The sequence below is a fragment of the Loxodonta africana genome, chromosome 6, assembly GCF_030014295.1.
Source record: "Loxodonta africana isolate mLoxAfr1 chromosome 6, mLoxAfr1.hap2, whole genome shotgun sequence".
NCBI classification, from domain to species: domain Eukaryota; kingdom Metazoa; phylum Chordata; class Mammalia; order Proboscidea; family Elephantidae; genus Loxodonta; species Loxodonta africana.
This window is the reverse complement of record NC_087347.1, coordinates 112,227,934-112,245,455: the sequence shown is the minus strand read 5'-3', so window position 1 is coordinate 112,245,455 and position 17,522 is coordinate 112,227,934. Positions and strand designations below refer to the sequence as shown.

The following is a 17,522-nucleotide window of genomic DNA, read 5'->3' as shown; positions in this document are numbered from 1 at the left end:
AACAGAGGGGCCACGGTCTCTCATGGCAACAGTCAACGGAAGCTGGATAATAGCCAACCATTTAAAAGCAAAGGACCCTGGGGTGGTACAGTTGCGCGCTTAACTACTAGCCAAAAGGTTGGTGGTTCAAACCCACCCAGAAGTGCCTTAGAAAACAGGCCTGGCGATCTGCTTCCAAGTGGTCACATCACAGCCTTGAAAACCCTATGGAGCAGTTCTCTGCACACATGAGATTGCCATGAGTCGAAATTGACTGGATGGCAACTAACAGTGATGACATTTAAAAGAAAGCCCACACCTCCATTTCGCCATAGACCCCACTACTCCCTACAGCTCATGGTTGACCCATTTCCCTCAGTTTATACCTACCTGGCTCCTGTTGACGTTGAGTTTGTGGCTCTATAGGCCTGAATAATAGCCCAGGAACCCATGTCTAGCGAGGGTAGAACTCATGCCTAGCCAGTCCAAAGAAGTGCTGTCTTCATAGGACAGGGTGACATGGGGGTCTCAGTGAAGTGATGTAGGGGAATCTCAGGGCAGGAAGCTGTGAATGGCCAGACACCAGGGATATGCCAACCTGTAGATGCATTTCAACTTAGTGCAGAGGAACAAAAATGACAAAAAACAACAGGAAAATTAAGATACGGATTCATCTATCTTTAGTATCTTTAGGCAATTTTAATGAGAGCCTTCATTTATTTTTACTGGTTGATTGATACACTGAATGTATGTATTATTCCATTTGATTATGTCTGGCCTGTTTAACTTCTAGGTTGTAAACTCTTGGAAGACAGATTTCCTGCTCTAGTTCCTTTTCATTTTATTTCCTTTTCTCCTTCCCCTCATTACCAGCAAAATAAAACACATCAAGTAACAGACTTTAGAACTGTGTTCAAGTAAAAGTTTCATCCCTTACCCTACTGCTTCTTCTTTTCCTTTGTCAGATAACGATGGAGTCCTATGAAACTTTGGTTTTCTCTCTTTCTAGGATTTAGAACAAGGCAGCGCCATGTCCTTATGGAACCCACAGGGCCGGCGGGACATTGCCCTCATTTGGTGGAATCTGTTCCTTGTGAGGACCCGATGTGCTATCAATGGCTGGTATCTGAAGGGATCTGTATCCCTGATCATGGCAAATGTGGTCTGGGGCACCGTATTCTGAAGGCCATCTGCCAGAATGACCAAGGTATGAGGCGATGATGCAAAAGTGGTGTGAAGTAGTAGTAGCCAAATGACGCATTGCCATTCCTTGACAGGCATTTTCCTGTGAGAGAGAGCAAAGCCTTTCTGTTGTTAAATATTTACTTTTAAGTCAGGTGATTCATTGCTGCAAAGTAGGATGCTGTGACATAACATGGGGCCACATTCTCCATAACAAAGGAACACTTTCTGTTTGTGCATAAATGCAATATAACGAACCTAGGGATTTCTATGGAGTTTTTAATTTATCAGGACAAACAGAAAACAGCAATCTCCTCTATGTTCTTCAACTTATCAATACAAAACAAGTTTTATTTGCTTTTTTGAGGTCGATATACAATGTGCTTTTTTTTTTTTTAAATACTGTGAACAAACACTACCTTGTAAAGTTTCCAGAGCTGCAACTCCTTCCAAGTTAATATATATGTATATATATATGTATATGTATACATATATAAATATATATAAAGTACTATCTTTTCTTTGGAAACACTGATGGCACAGTGGTTAAGTGCTATGGCTGCTAACCAAAAGGTCAGCAGTTTGAATCTGCCAGGTGCTTCTTGGAAACTCTATGGGGCAGTTCTACCCTGTCCTATAGGGTTGCTATGAGTTGGAATCGACTCGATGGCGCTGGGTTTGGTTTTTTTTTTTATATAACATCAGACTAGAATGAGTTCTAGACATAATACTAACATTTCTAGAGAACCATTTTTAAATATAGGTTGTCAGGATTTGTAAAACTATTAACAATGGTGTCTTTCCTTGATCACGGAGATTCTAGTGCAATGGTTGTTTGAAATGAAGGTGATTTAGAAAATATGTAAGTCACATGGAAATGAGAAAAGTGACATTTAAAACTTTTATCCTAGAGTTTTAAAAAAATGAGTACCTTGGAAGAATATAGAGTATGTTACTCAGCTTTGCCATGAGAAGCCCCGTTTATAACGCTCTTGATGTGTCTGGAGTGAAATGTTCTGTTCTGTGGAGTGAAATAACCCGTACAACTGAAGGAAATAACAAAGCAGATTCAGAATGGATATTCTCATCAGGGCTGAACCTTTGGACTGACCCCCTGCTAAGAATTTGCATTTCCATCCTAGATACACTGAATCAGAATCTGTACACGTAAGAATCACCTAAAGCATCTTGTTAAAATTCTTACATATACACGAAAATCACCTGGGGATCTTGTTAACCTATAGATTCTGATTCAGTGTATCTGGGGTGGAAATGAAAATTCTCAGCAATGGGTGGAACAGAAATGAACAGATTCAAGGCCCTAATTAGAATTCACGCAGGTTTGGCATACAACATGAATTATCTCACTTCCTTCCTCCCTGCATCCCCCTCTCTTTCCTTTGTTCCTTCCTTTCCTTTAATTGTTGCCATAATTAGGCAGATATACATTTTATCAAGTCATATAATTGGTTACCTCTTGAAACTAAGTGGTCGATTACCAAATAGAGGGCACCAACACCTTGTATTTGCTATAGTTCTTTTTGCCTAAGCAGTTAAAACTAATAGTGGCTACTTCTTGTAATACCAAATAACTTTTAAGTTGTGATAACATATGTGTAATTTAGTAACAGAGGCTAATAACATTGCTTTTGTATTGCATTTCTTTGAATTTAATGAGAGTAGTATAGAATAGGAGGCCTGGTGGTATGGTGGTTAAGAACTTGGCTGCTAACCAGAAGGTTAGCAGTTCGAATCCACCAGCCTCTCCTTGGAAACATGGGGCAGTTCTACTCTGTCCTATAGCATTGCTATGAGTTGGAATAGACTTGATGGCAATGAATTTTTTTTTTTTTTTTATAAGTATAGAGTAGGAGCCCTGGTGGCGCAGTAGTTAAGAACTCTCTGCCAACCAAAAGGTCAGCAGTTTGAATCCAATAGCCACTCCTTGGAAACCCTATAGGGCAGTTCTACTGTGTCCTATAGTTGGAATTGACTTAATGGCACTTTTTTTTTTTTTTAAGTATAGAGTAAGGAGCCCTGGTAGCACAGTGGTTAAGCAGTTTGGCTGCTAACCGAACGGTCAGTGGTTCAAACGCATCAGCCACTCCACACGAGAAAGATGTGGCTTTTTGCTTCCATGAAGATTACAGCCTTGTAAACCCTATGGAGCAGTTTTACTGTGTCCTATAGGGTGGCTATGAGTCAGAATTGACTTGATGGCAGTGGGTTTAGTGTAGAGGTTTAAAAGCTGGGCTTTGGAGTCACACAGATGGGAATTCAACTCTGCCACTTACCAACTAGCTGATCTCAAGCAAATTATTAAATTTGTAAGTATCCTTTCCAGCCAACAAAGTGGGGATAATAAATCCTACCTCTCACTCTGGAGCTTGTGAGAATTAAATTAGTTATAGAAAAGCGATTAATGAAGTGTCTGGCACATAACCATTCCAAATAAGCTATGAGCTTATTTTACTTATAATGTACGTTGATTGGAATCCTGGTGGCTCAGTGGTTAAGAGAGCGGCTGCTAACCAAAAGGTTGGCAGTTCGAATCCACCAGCTGCTCCTTGGAAACCCTATGGGGCAGTTCTCCTCTGTCTCGTAGGGTCTCTGTGAGTTGGAATCTACCTGACAGAATTTTTTTTTTTATGTGCATTTATTATCATGCTTTGTCTTGGGGGAATTATGCAAAGAGTATTCTTTTATAAAATGAAAAATAATAATAATGATTAGAGTAATGATAGCTATATCTTTGTCCTAACCTCTAGCTGGGGAAACAGGAAGATCATTTGTTTGGCGGGACCCAATGACAAATGACTATCACCCTTTGTCATCCTCTAGCAGGTATTGGCGGTTTGTTGGACATGATATATTATCCCTACAGGCTGGTGATTTCTTTCACTTTAAGTGCTGTGCCTTTTACAGTAATTGCAGACGTATCAACTTTACCATTTTACAGCCGTTCTGGAGCTTTATTGCTTATTCCTGTGAAATGACTAATTTTCAGCTTTTGACCTATACTTTCGACTTCTGTGGGGCGAGGTAGGAATAAATGCTCATTCATATCAGCTGTATGAAGTCTTCGTGATTTTTAAATACCTGGGTGACTTTTTCATCATTTGTAGGGCAGCAGCAACAGTCATGGTTACAGGCACATGCAGGCCTCCTGATAGCTGAAGCGGTCTTTTGTCCAGTGAGAAATTGAAACTGTGGTCTGCCTGTACTTTTCACGATTCAGCTTCTGTGTGATTCTGAATGATTAATGATAGATGTTGGCAGAGAAGTGCGCCTGTTTTACTTTGCACGTATTATCAGGGCCTTTCCATAGCTGCAGGGATTGACAGAACTGTTGACACTCAGTTAAATGCCTGGAGACCAAAAAAAAAAAAAAGTTTGAGACATGCTTAATATGTCTCCTGTGATTTCTTTTTTGTGTTGTAACATTTGATAGTTTTCTTTTCATCACTGTGAGTTTATTGTTTCATAGGCTCTTTATTTCACAATTTATTCATAGCTAAATGTATGAGACCAAAAGACATAAGTCCTTTTTTCAATTTAAAAAAAGAAAGAACAAACCGAATGCATATTAGATCTATTCAGACTTGAGGCCTGCTCTAATTTTGGAGGGTGACTTGCTTTGTGTCTCATTTTTGGGCTTGCCCATGTTGACTCACTCCTGGCATCCCATATACAAAAAGGAACATTCAGCATTCTTGCAAAATATCTCTGTCCCATTCAAATTGTGGAGCCAAGACATTTCTGCATTGCTATGACCAGGATTATGTAGGATTCTTGACACTGTCTTTTTTCTGTTACTCTTACCACTTAAAAAAAAAAAAAAAAAAAAACCTGTTTCTGTTGGGTTTTCTTGGCTGTAATCTTTACAGAAGCACATCATCAGGGTGGGTTTGGACTGCCAACCTTTAGATTAGTAGGTGAAAACAAACCATTTGCACCACCCGAGGATCTTCTTTTGCCACCAAAAGGACACTTGTCTCTGGAAGTTTATTCACAACATTAGCTCAGAAACTCAATCTATTTCACATTGGCATCAAGGAATATGGATTTGAGATCTTGCCATCAGAATAAAGCCACCATGGAACTTCCAATTAAATAAATAATGACTGGATAAAAAATTGAAAAAAAAATACTGAGATCTCTGGAAATACAGTTTGATATGTGTAATTCTTATTCTGGAGCCCTAATGGCACAATGGTTAAGAGCTCAGCTGCTAACCAACACATCAGCAGTTCAAATCCACCAGCTACTCCTTGGAAAACCTGTGGAACAGTTCTACTCTGTCCTATAGGGTTGCTATGAGTCAGAATGGACTCAGTTGCAATGGGTTGGTAATTCTTATTCTGGAGTCCTGGTGGCGCTGTGGTTAAAAGCTCAGCTGCTTATGAAAAGGTTGGCAGTTTGAATCCACCAGCTGCTCCTCGGAAACTCTGTGGGGCAGCTCTACTCTGTCCTGTAGGGTTGCTATGAGTCAGAATCGACTTGATGGTAATGAGTTTTTTTTGTTTTAATCCTTATTCTACTATGACACGCATGGGGTTGGTTGCTGTGAGTCTTAATCTACTGGATAGCAACTGGAATGGAAAACAACAACAAAAACACCTTGTTGGTTAGTTTAAGAATGCGATCTACTTTGGCATTTTTACCCATATTCCCATCTCTGCTTTGTCCTGTTCTCTACTTTGATTTATTAATGATACAGCCCAGTCAGTCCAGCTGAAGTTCCAGTTGAGAAACTGGATTCGAGCCTATGATTATAACAAGCAATGTGTTAATCAGTGGTATTTATTTTCAGGAAGAAAATTGTGTAACAGATTATATGAATAAGTATTCTCATCTGAAATTGGCCTTCCAATTCTTTGATTAGTGGGTCAGCTTTGATTCCTCTGCTCTGTACGACATCTTATCATTGAAAAAAAAAAAAAAATTTACTGTGGGTCAATTCAAGTCTACTGAGTATAGGGTATACAGATATTTTTCTTGTCTCATTGACAAGTTCTGTACATTTCAAAGGGGACACTGTAAAATATAAATGGAATGTGATACAAACTATAAGCCCTACACATTTCTCCCTAAGAATATCGAGCCCCGCCCCCCCGCCGCCCCACGCACACACACTGTATTTTAAACCTTGTTTCTCAAACATGTCTGGTTTCTTGTTGCTAAGTTTCACTGGCAGTTGCTGAATGCTTGCCACTGTGGTAACATCTTCTCAGAGCAGCCTGGGAAAATCTCCATTCTTCTAGGACAGTGAACACTGTTCCCCATGGCTGGCAAGTGACCACTATTTATCATCATTCATGGCTTCATGGTACAGAAGGGGCAGACAACTCTACAAGGTCATTGGACAAACACCAGGCCGCCTGCTACAACAGTCAGACCCTGAGCACGCTCCACCTGCTTCCCCCATAATCTGCCAAGTAGAGTGTCTTATAAATAAAAGTGTCTGTATATTTAAGCACACATCTTTATTCCGAGATAATGCTGTGTACATTCTCCACTTGTAGAAAGCAAATACCTATGGCTGATGAAGGGTGTAATACACCAGGAAGAACAAAGTTCACATGCCAACAGGTACATGGCATTTAGAGTTCTACAGTGCTTGGAGCCCTGGTGGCGCAGTGGTTGAGTTCAGCTGCTAACCAAAACGTTGGCAGTTCAAATCCACCAGCCACTCCTTGGAAATCCTATGGGGGCAGTTCTACTCTGTCCTGTAAGGTCGCTATGAGTCAGAATCAACTTGATAGTAACGGGTTGGTGTTGCAGTAATGCCCCCGTGCATAGGAGATGTTTTATTTTTCACAGTTGCACTAGACCTTTCCCATGCAAATATTTTCCTTAAGCAGTGTAGGTATTTATATAGAAAGCATGAGGAATGATTTCCTGTCATTAAGGTGACTTTGCTTTTCATTTCCAAGGCATTTTTCTATAGTTTTTGCCTGGCATCATTAATTTTGAACAATCCAAGAATGTGATCTTTAATGTTCTCTAAAATGGTGTGTGTTTGTAACCTTTACACCGTAAGTACCTTTTGAAGGATGGCTTTGACTGATGGGAAGCTTACTAGAATAATTTCCTGAATTGGATTAAAAGATATGTTTAGTATTTTTAATCTCTGATTGGAGTTGGAGGTTCTTTTTCAGGTTTTTTTTTTTTTTTTTAATCTCAAGAAATGTTTTTTGGCTACCCTGTGAGAATAAGGTCAAATGCCATTCAGATAAGGAATTACTTATCAGAATATTTTGTGATTCACCAGAATTCTAAATAGAACTCTTTTTTTGTGTTATCAAGTCATTATTTTGTAAACCCCTTGGTCATGCTTATTTCATGTTTGTCAACAACTGCTGCTTTACTTTTCCTCTGTAGATTTTTTTCTTTTTCTTCCAAGACTTTCTAACTGCTATTTCAGCAAAATATTTATTTTCTTGGATTTTAGGAAGAACAGGAGTAGATTATTTATCAGGTATTTCTTTGCCTCACAAGTGTACCCCTGCAGTAAGTCAACCTATTAAAGAGACATGACCAAATTAAAGCCACCACTGAGGACAGAGAGGCTCTGAAATGAGTTTTAAATAAGAATTTTCTAAAAGTTGGTAGAAATAAGTATGTTTGATAAGATGATCATTTTGGAAGAGATGATAGCAATTTGGATATGTACTTTTTTTATGAAAGTTAACTGTCATTTTCTGCTATACTAGCATTTTTTAGCGTGTTTCTATTGTGAGGAGAAAAAAATCCTGTGTATCTTCGCACAAAGTGTGGGAATATGAAAACTATGTTGCCAAATGTCCACAGGCTTCAAAGAAGGAAAGAATAAATATGGCCATGCATTTTATCTAGCACTGCAAATTCAGAGGAACAATTTTGTGGGATAGTCAGACTTAGAGGATTGTAGGAGACACCGTTGTGTCCTGGCCGGACCCTCTCAGCTATATACCATTTCTGTGTGTGTTAGCCCAAATTCTAACCGACACCCCCTGTATCTCTTTGCCTGAGGAATTTCTCTGGCCACAGGAGCCTGCTCTTCCCACATCACAGTCAGAAGTGCAGGAGAGTTAATAATCCCAGGGAGCAGGCTCGAAGAGGTGATTGAGAGTTGGTGCATACTGAGCTCCCTTGCTCTGCCTTTGGAAGAACCCCGAGGTGCCTTCTTCTATGCTGTTCCCTAAGTTCCCCAGTGAAATGGAGCTTCAGTTGCTTATGGGGCAACTTCCTTGATTACCCACCGTTTAGGAGCCTCCTTTCTTTTCCTATCTTATTTTGCCACTCTTCTTCTGATTCCCTGACATTCCATCCAAATTAATACTTGCCCAAGAGTTTGATTAAATTACGTAAGACCAGGATGCCTAGAAAGGTATTTAAGTCAGTCCACTCTTACAGGAGATACAAGGTCCAATACAAATTATACCATATTGATGATAGTTTTTAAAGATTCACTTTCCAAGGAAGCAATAATATTCCCTCTCATGAAAACTAATTTAATATATTTAATAGCTCTCACTATTTATCAGTTAATTGTTAGTATTCAGGTATATTGATATACTCCTGTCCTCCCTTTGAAAACATAAAAACAAACAAACAAAAATTATTGAATTCTGTTTCTTTCTTGGTTAGGCAGTCCTAGTAACATGACATTCACCTGAGTCTTGTTTTCCACCAGTTTAGTCATGTTATGACTCTATGAGGAGGACTAGGTAATTCATATTTTCATTTTTAGTGGATTCCAGAGTACAGTGGAATATTTCTGAATAAGCACAAGAACAGACCTTTGGATGTCTAGGTAATTATTTTTGTATAGGAAACTTGGGTAGGAAATGTTTGGGGAACATTCTGGAACATCTCCTTTGTTCTAGATCAGTGGTTCTCGAACTAGAGCATGCATCAATATCATCTGGATGGTTTGTGAAAACACAGATTGCTGGGTTTTTGGTTCAGTGGGTCTGACATGTAGGTCAAGAACTTGTATTTCCAACAAGTATCCAGGTGATGCTTATGGGGCTGGTCCAGGGACCACACTTTGAGAACCACTGTTCTAGGCAAAGGAGCGCTATGGTCAGCCTCATAATGCTAGTGTGTAGTGGAAGTAAGCTAGAACAGTGGAAGATTGGCTTACAGGTAGAATCAACAATAGTATGGATTCAAACCTGTTGTTTTCTGTTTCCTGCTGGGGAAATTATTCTTGCAATCCATGAGATCTATTACTACTGTCACAAGCAGTGAGTAAGTATTCTTTTATTTCTTTATTGTTACCCAGATGGATTACTAAAAGATGGGACACCGGAATGTAATAGCATACTTTTGCAGAAACAGGAGATGTTTCATATGTGAGAGGAGTTATTTAGCTTTACAGGAGAGAATTTTCACCTTCAGCAAACTGTCTTTTTTCAGACCACCAGCTGGTAGTAGTTTGGTATCAGAGTCCTTACCGAAGGAAACATGGTGATGACAAATACTTTGTATTAAATTTTGAAACAAACCTGACGTTGCAGTTGAGAGTGCCAGTAAGATCAGACTGCAGAGGAGATTAAATTTGAGGGTTTCTGTATCCAAGTTCCTCATTTCCTTTCATTTAGATGTCTTGCAGTGAAATTAAAGGTGAAACTTTAATAAAGTTTGTCAATAAGGGAATCCAGAAGAGAAAAAGTAGACTCACTGTAATCAGACCTTCCCCATCCCTGTTTGATGGGAAGGTGGGGAAGGGGGGGAGTAGATGTAAACTGGTGAATCAATTTAAATGCTAAAGAGAGAGGAACTACAATGCAGGTTTAAATATATTTACTGTATGTTGTCTGTCAATAAAAAGGTATTGTACTTTGAATTACTTCCTCTTGCCACCTTGTTGAATACCTACACATTACAAGATAGCTTTGATCTTTTCTTTCTTTTGGCAAGGTACCCAAATTAATGATGGTATTCATAGTACTAACCCACCAGTATTTCACAAACTAAATATAGCCTGATTTTTTTCTAGCTTATCATGTCTAGAAGTGATTTAGAGTATGTTGCTTCCTGAATGTGCCTGTGTCCCTCATAGGAAAATTGTCTCCTTTTGCTGTAGCTTCTGAAATTCTCACTGGGCCATCTACCCATTCCATATGATTCAACAAGTAAAGTGAATCATGGATTGCACTGATACTTCAAAATATATTGCATATGATTACATGGACATCCCAGCCTTTCAGGAGGGATTAATGTAAGGTTGTCACTCTTACCATCACTTTGAACTGTTCCCCCAGGCATACTCTAGGTTTCCCTGTTTCATCGTGTATATTACTATGGTGTTAATAACAGGGATTCGTTATAACATTAGTCACAGGGGTATCATTTTGCTTTTCCTCTTCTAAAATGCATTTTAAAGTGGCATTTGGCAGTTTCCTATGGCTTTTGGCTGGTGGCTCCTGGCACAGCATCTCCCCAGTTCTGTCTCTGCATAGACATAAGCAAGGTAAAGAAGGTGGAATAAAGCGCACTTTTGGTATGATGGAGTATTTTTCACTAAGTGTATGGGCAACATGACTGGTTTAAGAAATGCAGTTAGAGCCTTACCTGTGATATACCCATTTAAGTGTTTTCAAGAAAATACAGTTTTTTAATACCTGAATAGAGAAAAAGCTTTGTACACGGGCTAAAAATGATCACCCATGCCATGCAAAATCAACGAGAAGAAAATATTGCCTAGTCTTATACTAAAAAACAAAACAAAACAAAAAACTTTGTGAATTAAGTATAAGGAAAAACAAACAAGAAAAAAAAAAAAAAAACTAAACCAGGAAAGTGATTTCCTTCCCAGATTGATCTTAGACTACTTTACCTTTGTAACCACAAATGTTATTAGGCAATGTAAAAGATAGCAAATTTTGGAGGAGAAAAATTGTGACTGAAAAACTTTATTTCCAAGTTGTCTTCAATAGGTGAGAGATTAGAAAATATACTTTCCAGCTGAAGCAGCTAGTACTTCAGCCAAAGGATTAATGAATCAGATTTAAAAATTCATACCATGGTGAAAAGTTCTAATCTTTATTCTCCCCATCTAGAAAGCGACCCTAAGGAAATAATTTTTAAATTAGAACAAAATGCATATACATATATACAGAGACCTGTAGCAGTATTTTAATATCTTTTGTCCATGTTTTCTATTGGCCAAATCATCTCTTTAAATAAAAGAAAGGAGTGTATAACCTTTGTGCTATTCTATTCTTACCGAGTTGAGTGTCTGCTGTACCCAATAAATGGTATTATCATGTATGGAAAGATACAAAACAAGCAGAATATTTTACCAGAGAGATCATCTATTTTATTTTATTGCTGCTGAGTTGGCCGTGACTCATGGTAACTCCATATACAACAGAAAAAAATCTTGCCTGGTCCTGTACCATCTTCACAGTCATTGGTATGCTCTAGTCCATTGTTACAACTACTGTGTATTTTGAGTGTTGCTCATCTTCTAGCACTGTATTGAACAGTATTCTGTTGTGATCCCTAGGGTTTTCATTGGCTAATTTTTGGAAGTAGGTCATTTCCTAGACTGTCTTAGTCTGTAAGCTCTGCTGAAACCTGTCCACCATGGGTTACCTGTTGGTATTTGAAATATCAGTGGCATAGCTTCCAGAATCGTAGCAATATGTATGCCACCAAAGTAAAACAGACGGACCGGTGGTGGAGGGAGGGAAAGCGAGAGAGAAAAAGAGAGAGATCTTAAGACTATGATAGTCCTTTTACTCTATAGGTAGATTTTGATCAACAACAAACTTCTAGAAAATCCATGGCTCACAATGAATGCCACCTCTACTTCCGTTACCTCTATGATAATTTTTCTCCGTAGTCATGACCGTGTGGTTCTGCTTCTGAGATGCTCATCCTTCTTCTAGTCCTTTGGCTACTTATTCATTCTTTGAAAGTTTGGGTTGGTCTTCTTCAAGAAATCTTCCATCTACCTCCATTTGATCTATTTTACATTCCTCTAGAATCTCAAGTGGATATTACAGTTACACCTCACCCAAGATTATTTGTCACAGTCAGTATGGTAATCCTTTGTTTTTACCAGTGGGTGATTCAGAAGTGTGTAGGGCTAAGTCTGTTCGGTCTAATGAGATGTGAGAGAGGTACATGGATAAGGAAGGCTGTTGCCTCAGTTGCTGCTGTGATCCAACTTATGATCAACAGGTCGTGGGCCTTTCAGATGAAGGCATTGCTTTTTGCAGTAGGGCAGAAGTGTAGACACTTTGGGTCCTGGAAGACACTGAGCCCCTGAATTGACAGTCTGAGAACTGGCTGTTATGTACGATAATACATTTTCTTATTGTGAAAGCTGATTTCTATCAGTGTCTATATCAGCAGCTGCAGAAACCATCCTGGTTGATAGAGTGCCCCTCTTCTGTGTCTCCTAACACTTTGTGAGTCAGTTATCCATGTTTTTACCACATTATATTGAAATTATCTGCTCACTTGTCTCCTCCATTTGGCTTCATTCTGACGGGCAGAGGCCTTGACTCATTCATCATTTTACTCTTGGAATGATACCAGAGTGCCTGACAGAATGTGGTCTGTAAATGTTCATAGAACTTAGAGAAGTTATTTAAGTTGATTTGTACAGTAATCCAATTAGACAATATTATTATTATTACCCCAGTTTTACTGATGTGGAAATTGTAGCCCAGAGATGTTGGTTGCCCAAAGTCATTCAACTGGTAAGTTCTAACACTAGGAGTTTGAACTACAGTCCTAGGACTCCAAACCAGTGCAAGTCCTGCTTCATCAATGTCACCAAATGCATATCATATGTACCAATAACATTGATATTGCCCTGTCTCAGACTGATGCAGGTAGCTTTCATTAATTAAGGTGCTGTTTTTGTTTGTTTGTTTGTTTGTTTTGTTTTGTTGAACCTAGACTTAGCCTAAAGTTCACTGTCACTGCAGCACTAAAGGCAGCAACTGCCATTCCATTGCTGTGTACCCAAAGGGTGAAACCCATCTCTAGCCCCACACTAAGCATATTGCCTCTGTTTTCTTAGTGTGAAATTAGAGTAAAAGAGAGGTTACCAGGTACAGTGAGAACATAAGACCCACACATGTTGCCTTCTGACACAAAGTTTATTTGAGTTACATATGTAGTACTTCGTAATCTGATTTTCCATTGCAACTTATTTCTAATCTTGATTGTATTCAGACAGCTAAGCAGGATAGAATTTATTCAGAAGACTGGATTGGGAGTAGAGAGAAAAGCAGATTCTCTGAAAAAATAGATAAGTGAAACCATAATGGAGAAGATAGGATGGCTGTTTAGGGACAACCAGCTTTTTACTTCTTCATAGTGGAGGTTTTCCTGGAGGGAGGTCATAACAGAACTGCTGAGTAACACCATGCCATGAAGTGTGAGGGAGTTTGGTAAAAAGCAAGCAAAATTCTTTACACATAAGTGGCTCTTGAGATCACATCAAAGTTTACTGAAATATATGGTAATTTATTGAGAAGGGACTTAATTTTGCTGTATTGTTCCATAAATTGAAAGGTGACAAATTTTAGCTTGACATAAGAATGTGTGTTCCATTTTAGCTGTCTAGCAGTGGTGAGGCCAGTAAGGAGCTCTGTCACTGAAGGCATTTAACAGAGGCTGGAGACCATCTCTCAGGGTTACTACAGCAGGAGTTTTCACACTGTTCTGCTAGTGAGGGTAGAACTTTAGATCCTCTGCTGCCATTTTGGTCTTGATACTTCTGCACTTGAAGGATATTTAGCATCTCTGACTATCCCCGTTGAATTGCTAGTTGTACTCATAACCCCATCACTGTGTGTCTTAGTCATCTAGTGCTGCTATAACAGAAATACCACGAGTGGATGGCTTTAACAAAGAGAAGTTTATTTTCTCACAGTAAAGTAGGCTAAAAGTCCAGATTCAGGGTGTCAACTCCAGGGGAAGACTTCCTCTCTCTGTTGGCCTTCTCGTCAATCTTCCCCCAGACTAGGAATGTCCCTGCATAGGGACCCCAGGTCCAAAGGTTGCACTCTGTTCCGGGAACCGCCTTCTTGGTGGTAAGTGGTCCCCAACTCTCTGTTTGCTTCCCTTTCCTTTTATCTCTTGTAACATAAAAGGTGGTGCAGGCCATACCTCAGGGAAACTCCCATTATATTGCATCAGTGATGTGACCTTAGTAAGGGTGTTACAATCCCACCCAAATCCTCTTTAACATAAAATTACAATCACAAAATAGAGGACAACCACACAATACTGGGAATGATGGCCTAGCCAAATTGATACACAGTTTTGGGGGGACATACTTCAATCCACAGCACTGTGCGAGCCCAGTTTATAGGCCCCACATTTTTCCATTTACCCCTAGAGAAGTAGAATTGCTCCTGATTGAAAACCACAGATAAGGAAATGCCCAGAGGCATGCCCAAATTCCCATGAAAAGGTTATGTTTAATAAATAAATAATTTTAATTGAACTAATTAATTTTAAATAACTAATAAAAATCAAACCCGTTGCTGTCGAGTCAATTCTGAGTCATAGCAACCCCATAGGACAGAATAGAGCTGTCCCCTTGGTTTCCAAGGATGTAAGTCTTTACAGAAGCAGACTACCTACCACATCATCTTTCTTCCGTGGAATGGCTGTGGGTTTGAACCACCAACTTTTCAGTTTAGCAGTTGAGCGCTTAGTCACTGTGTCACCAGGACTCCTTAATAAAAATTAAGACAAGAAAATTTGTGATGTATTTTGAGTGCATTGCAATTAAAAGCAAACAGGCAAAATGAGATCATACTGCAAGTTAAATATTTAAATTTCAGGCGAACAGAAAATTCACTTATCCAGAAGGGCCGGTCATTTCCCTGACTGATAAACAAGGCATCGCTGTCTAAGGGGTCCAGAGGATGTTTGATGGTGAAGAAGAGGGTGAGAGAATGACATGAGAGGACGTGTGACTTCCCGCTTAGAGGAATAAACATGGGGATGTGTTTACTGAGGCAAAAAGAGCCCTATGCTTTAGGAACTTGTCTGGGAGCACAGTCTCAAAATCATTTTTATCCAATATTTATTAAAAGTGCAGCTGAGAGAAACAATATTAGTTCAGACATTCTAAAGCCTTTGCCTGGATTTACTCAGGCTAGGGAGAGCTGTGTGCCTGGAGCCCATCATAGTGACAGCCTACAGAGTTACTTTTACAGAATTGTTTATTGCCGCGATGCCAGCTGCCTATAGTGTGTGGGGTTGTTATAAGACTCTTCTTTGTGAAACTCATTGTCATTCCTTCCAAAAAGTATGAGGTTTAGGGCCTTGACATTATGCGTCAGCATCCTATGTGAGAATCCTTAGGAGAAGCACTGGCTGGTTCTAGTTCAAAGGCTACTTGTGCATCTCCTGATCATACGGCCGATTTTGTTTTTTTTTCAGTACACCCTGCAAACTGTGCTGTTGATGAGACTTCCGTATTGTTTCACTCCTGGATTCTTTAGGGGTTCCACTTCTTTCCTCCCACTTGAGTGTCGGTTTGTATACTGCGTATCATCCGCATCTCACCTCTTGCTAGATGTGTGGCCTTGAGCAAGTTATTGAATTCCTTGGCATCTCAGTTTTCTCATGTGAAATGGAAGTAAGACTAGAGCCAACATTATAGATTTGATATAAATGTTGATTCCACCCATGTGAGATACTGAAAACAGTTCATGATACTTGACTAGTGCTACAAAAATATTAACTGTTATTTTTGTTTAAAATTGTATTTTATTTTATGTACATAAGCTGCCTTGAGTATTTATAGAATGGATTGGTGGTATAAATTACTGAAAATGAGTATGTGGCTTTAGGCAAATGATTAAACTCTCAGAAGCCCAATTTCCATACTCGTGGGAATAAAACCCATTGCTGTTGAGTCGATTCCAACTCATAGCAACCCTACAGGACAGAGTAGAACTGCCCCATACAGCTTCCAAGGCTATAAATCATTGCAGAAGCGGACTGTCACATCTTTCTTCTGTGGAGCAGCTGGTGGGCTCAGACTGCTGACCTTTCGATTAGCAGCCATGTGCTTAACCACTGCACCACCAGGAATAGGGATGCTATTTTGTAATTTTTAAAAAAAAATTTTTGAATTAATTTTAGCTGTACAGTAAAGTGGAAGACTTGCAAAAACAGTACAACAAATTCCTTTATATCCCTAGCCCACTTCCTTTAATGTTAACATCTCATATTACCAAGAAACAGAAAGTAACATTGGTACAGTATTTCTTGTTTTGAGGGTGAAATAATATAAAGGCTTAATAGAGGGTCTGGCTGCATTTTTAATTTTTCTTGAATAAAACCTTGCTGCCATTGAGTTGATGCCAACCCATAGTGACCCTGTAGGACACAGAACTGCCCCATAGGGTTTCCAAGGAGTGGCTGGTAGATTTCAACTGTTGACCTTTTGGTTAGCAGTGGAGCTCTTAACCACTATACTACCAGGACTCCTTTCTGGAATAATGTCTGATAATCTTCAGCCAATCTAGATGTTTGAAAGCGTGGCTTAAATATGATGATTGTAAAGGATTTAGAACTTTTGAACTGGAAGATGAAGGCATACCCCAACCTTTAGGCTTAGATCACATTCTAGAGGAGAATGACTTTCATTTCTTTCATTAATTAAAGAAAATTAATGAAAGAAATTGGTAACAAAACAGTTTACTTTGATTCTTGGCATACCTCTCCAGTAATAGGGAGGTAAAGTAGTGGCCTCAGGCTGTGGTAATAACGTGAGGCAAGCAGTGATGTGATCGGCCGTAATTATATCCAGTGTCAAAACAGGGAACCTAGGCATTGATGAATACAGGTCTTGACAAGCAACAGGAGAGAACATCTATGGAAAATCAATTTCTTTGTTGTGAAAAATGACTCATTGTCATTCCTAACATTTTACTTTGGGCGGATTCCATTTTTAGAGTTCAAATTTGTTTATGATGTGCAATAAGGATGAAAAATACATGTATTCTGAGGTGGTTTTGATTACAGATAATAAAACTTCCCATCTATATACTACTTTACACTTTTCAAAACACTTGCTTTGATTTACATTATTTTATTTTACTCTTAACAACAGCTCTGCAAAGTCGTCAGGATTGGTGGCTTACCCTCATGTTATGACTGAGGAAATTGAAGTTAAGAGAGGTGATATGACTTGCTGGAGATCACAAGACAAGCACTTGTTACTGCCTCCTTAAGCCTGAGCCAGTATACTTACACGGACATAGATAGTGGGTGCAAGAACTGAATCCTGGGTTTCTATATAGGATCACAGAGCTGAAACAGCTATTATTAAATAATGAAATTTGTATATCTGAGATGTAAATATTTCTGTCCATGTGTAA

The 17,522-nt window shown here is 39.1% G+C and overlaps 1 protein-coding gene across 1 annotated transcript in view; it reads left to right on the top strand.

Moving 5' to 3' along the window:
* The window catches only part of THSD7B (thrombospondin type 1 domain containing 7B), an 826,015-nt gene that overhangs the window by 308,972 nt on the left and 499,521 nt on the right, over window positions 1-17,522 (top strand). Inside the window, exon 6 of the mRNA XM_023542986.2 lies at window positions 989-1,186. Coding sequence (XP_023398754.2) covers window positions 989-1,186 — 198 coding nt within the window. The remainder of the gene's footprint in view (window positions 1-988; window positions 1,187-17,522) is intronic.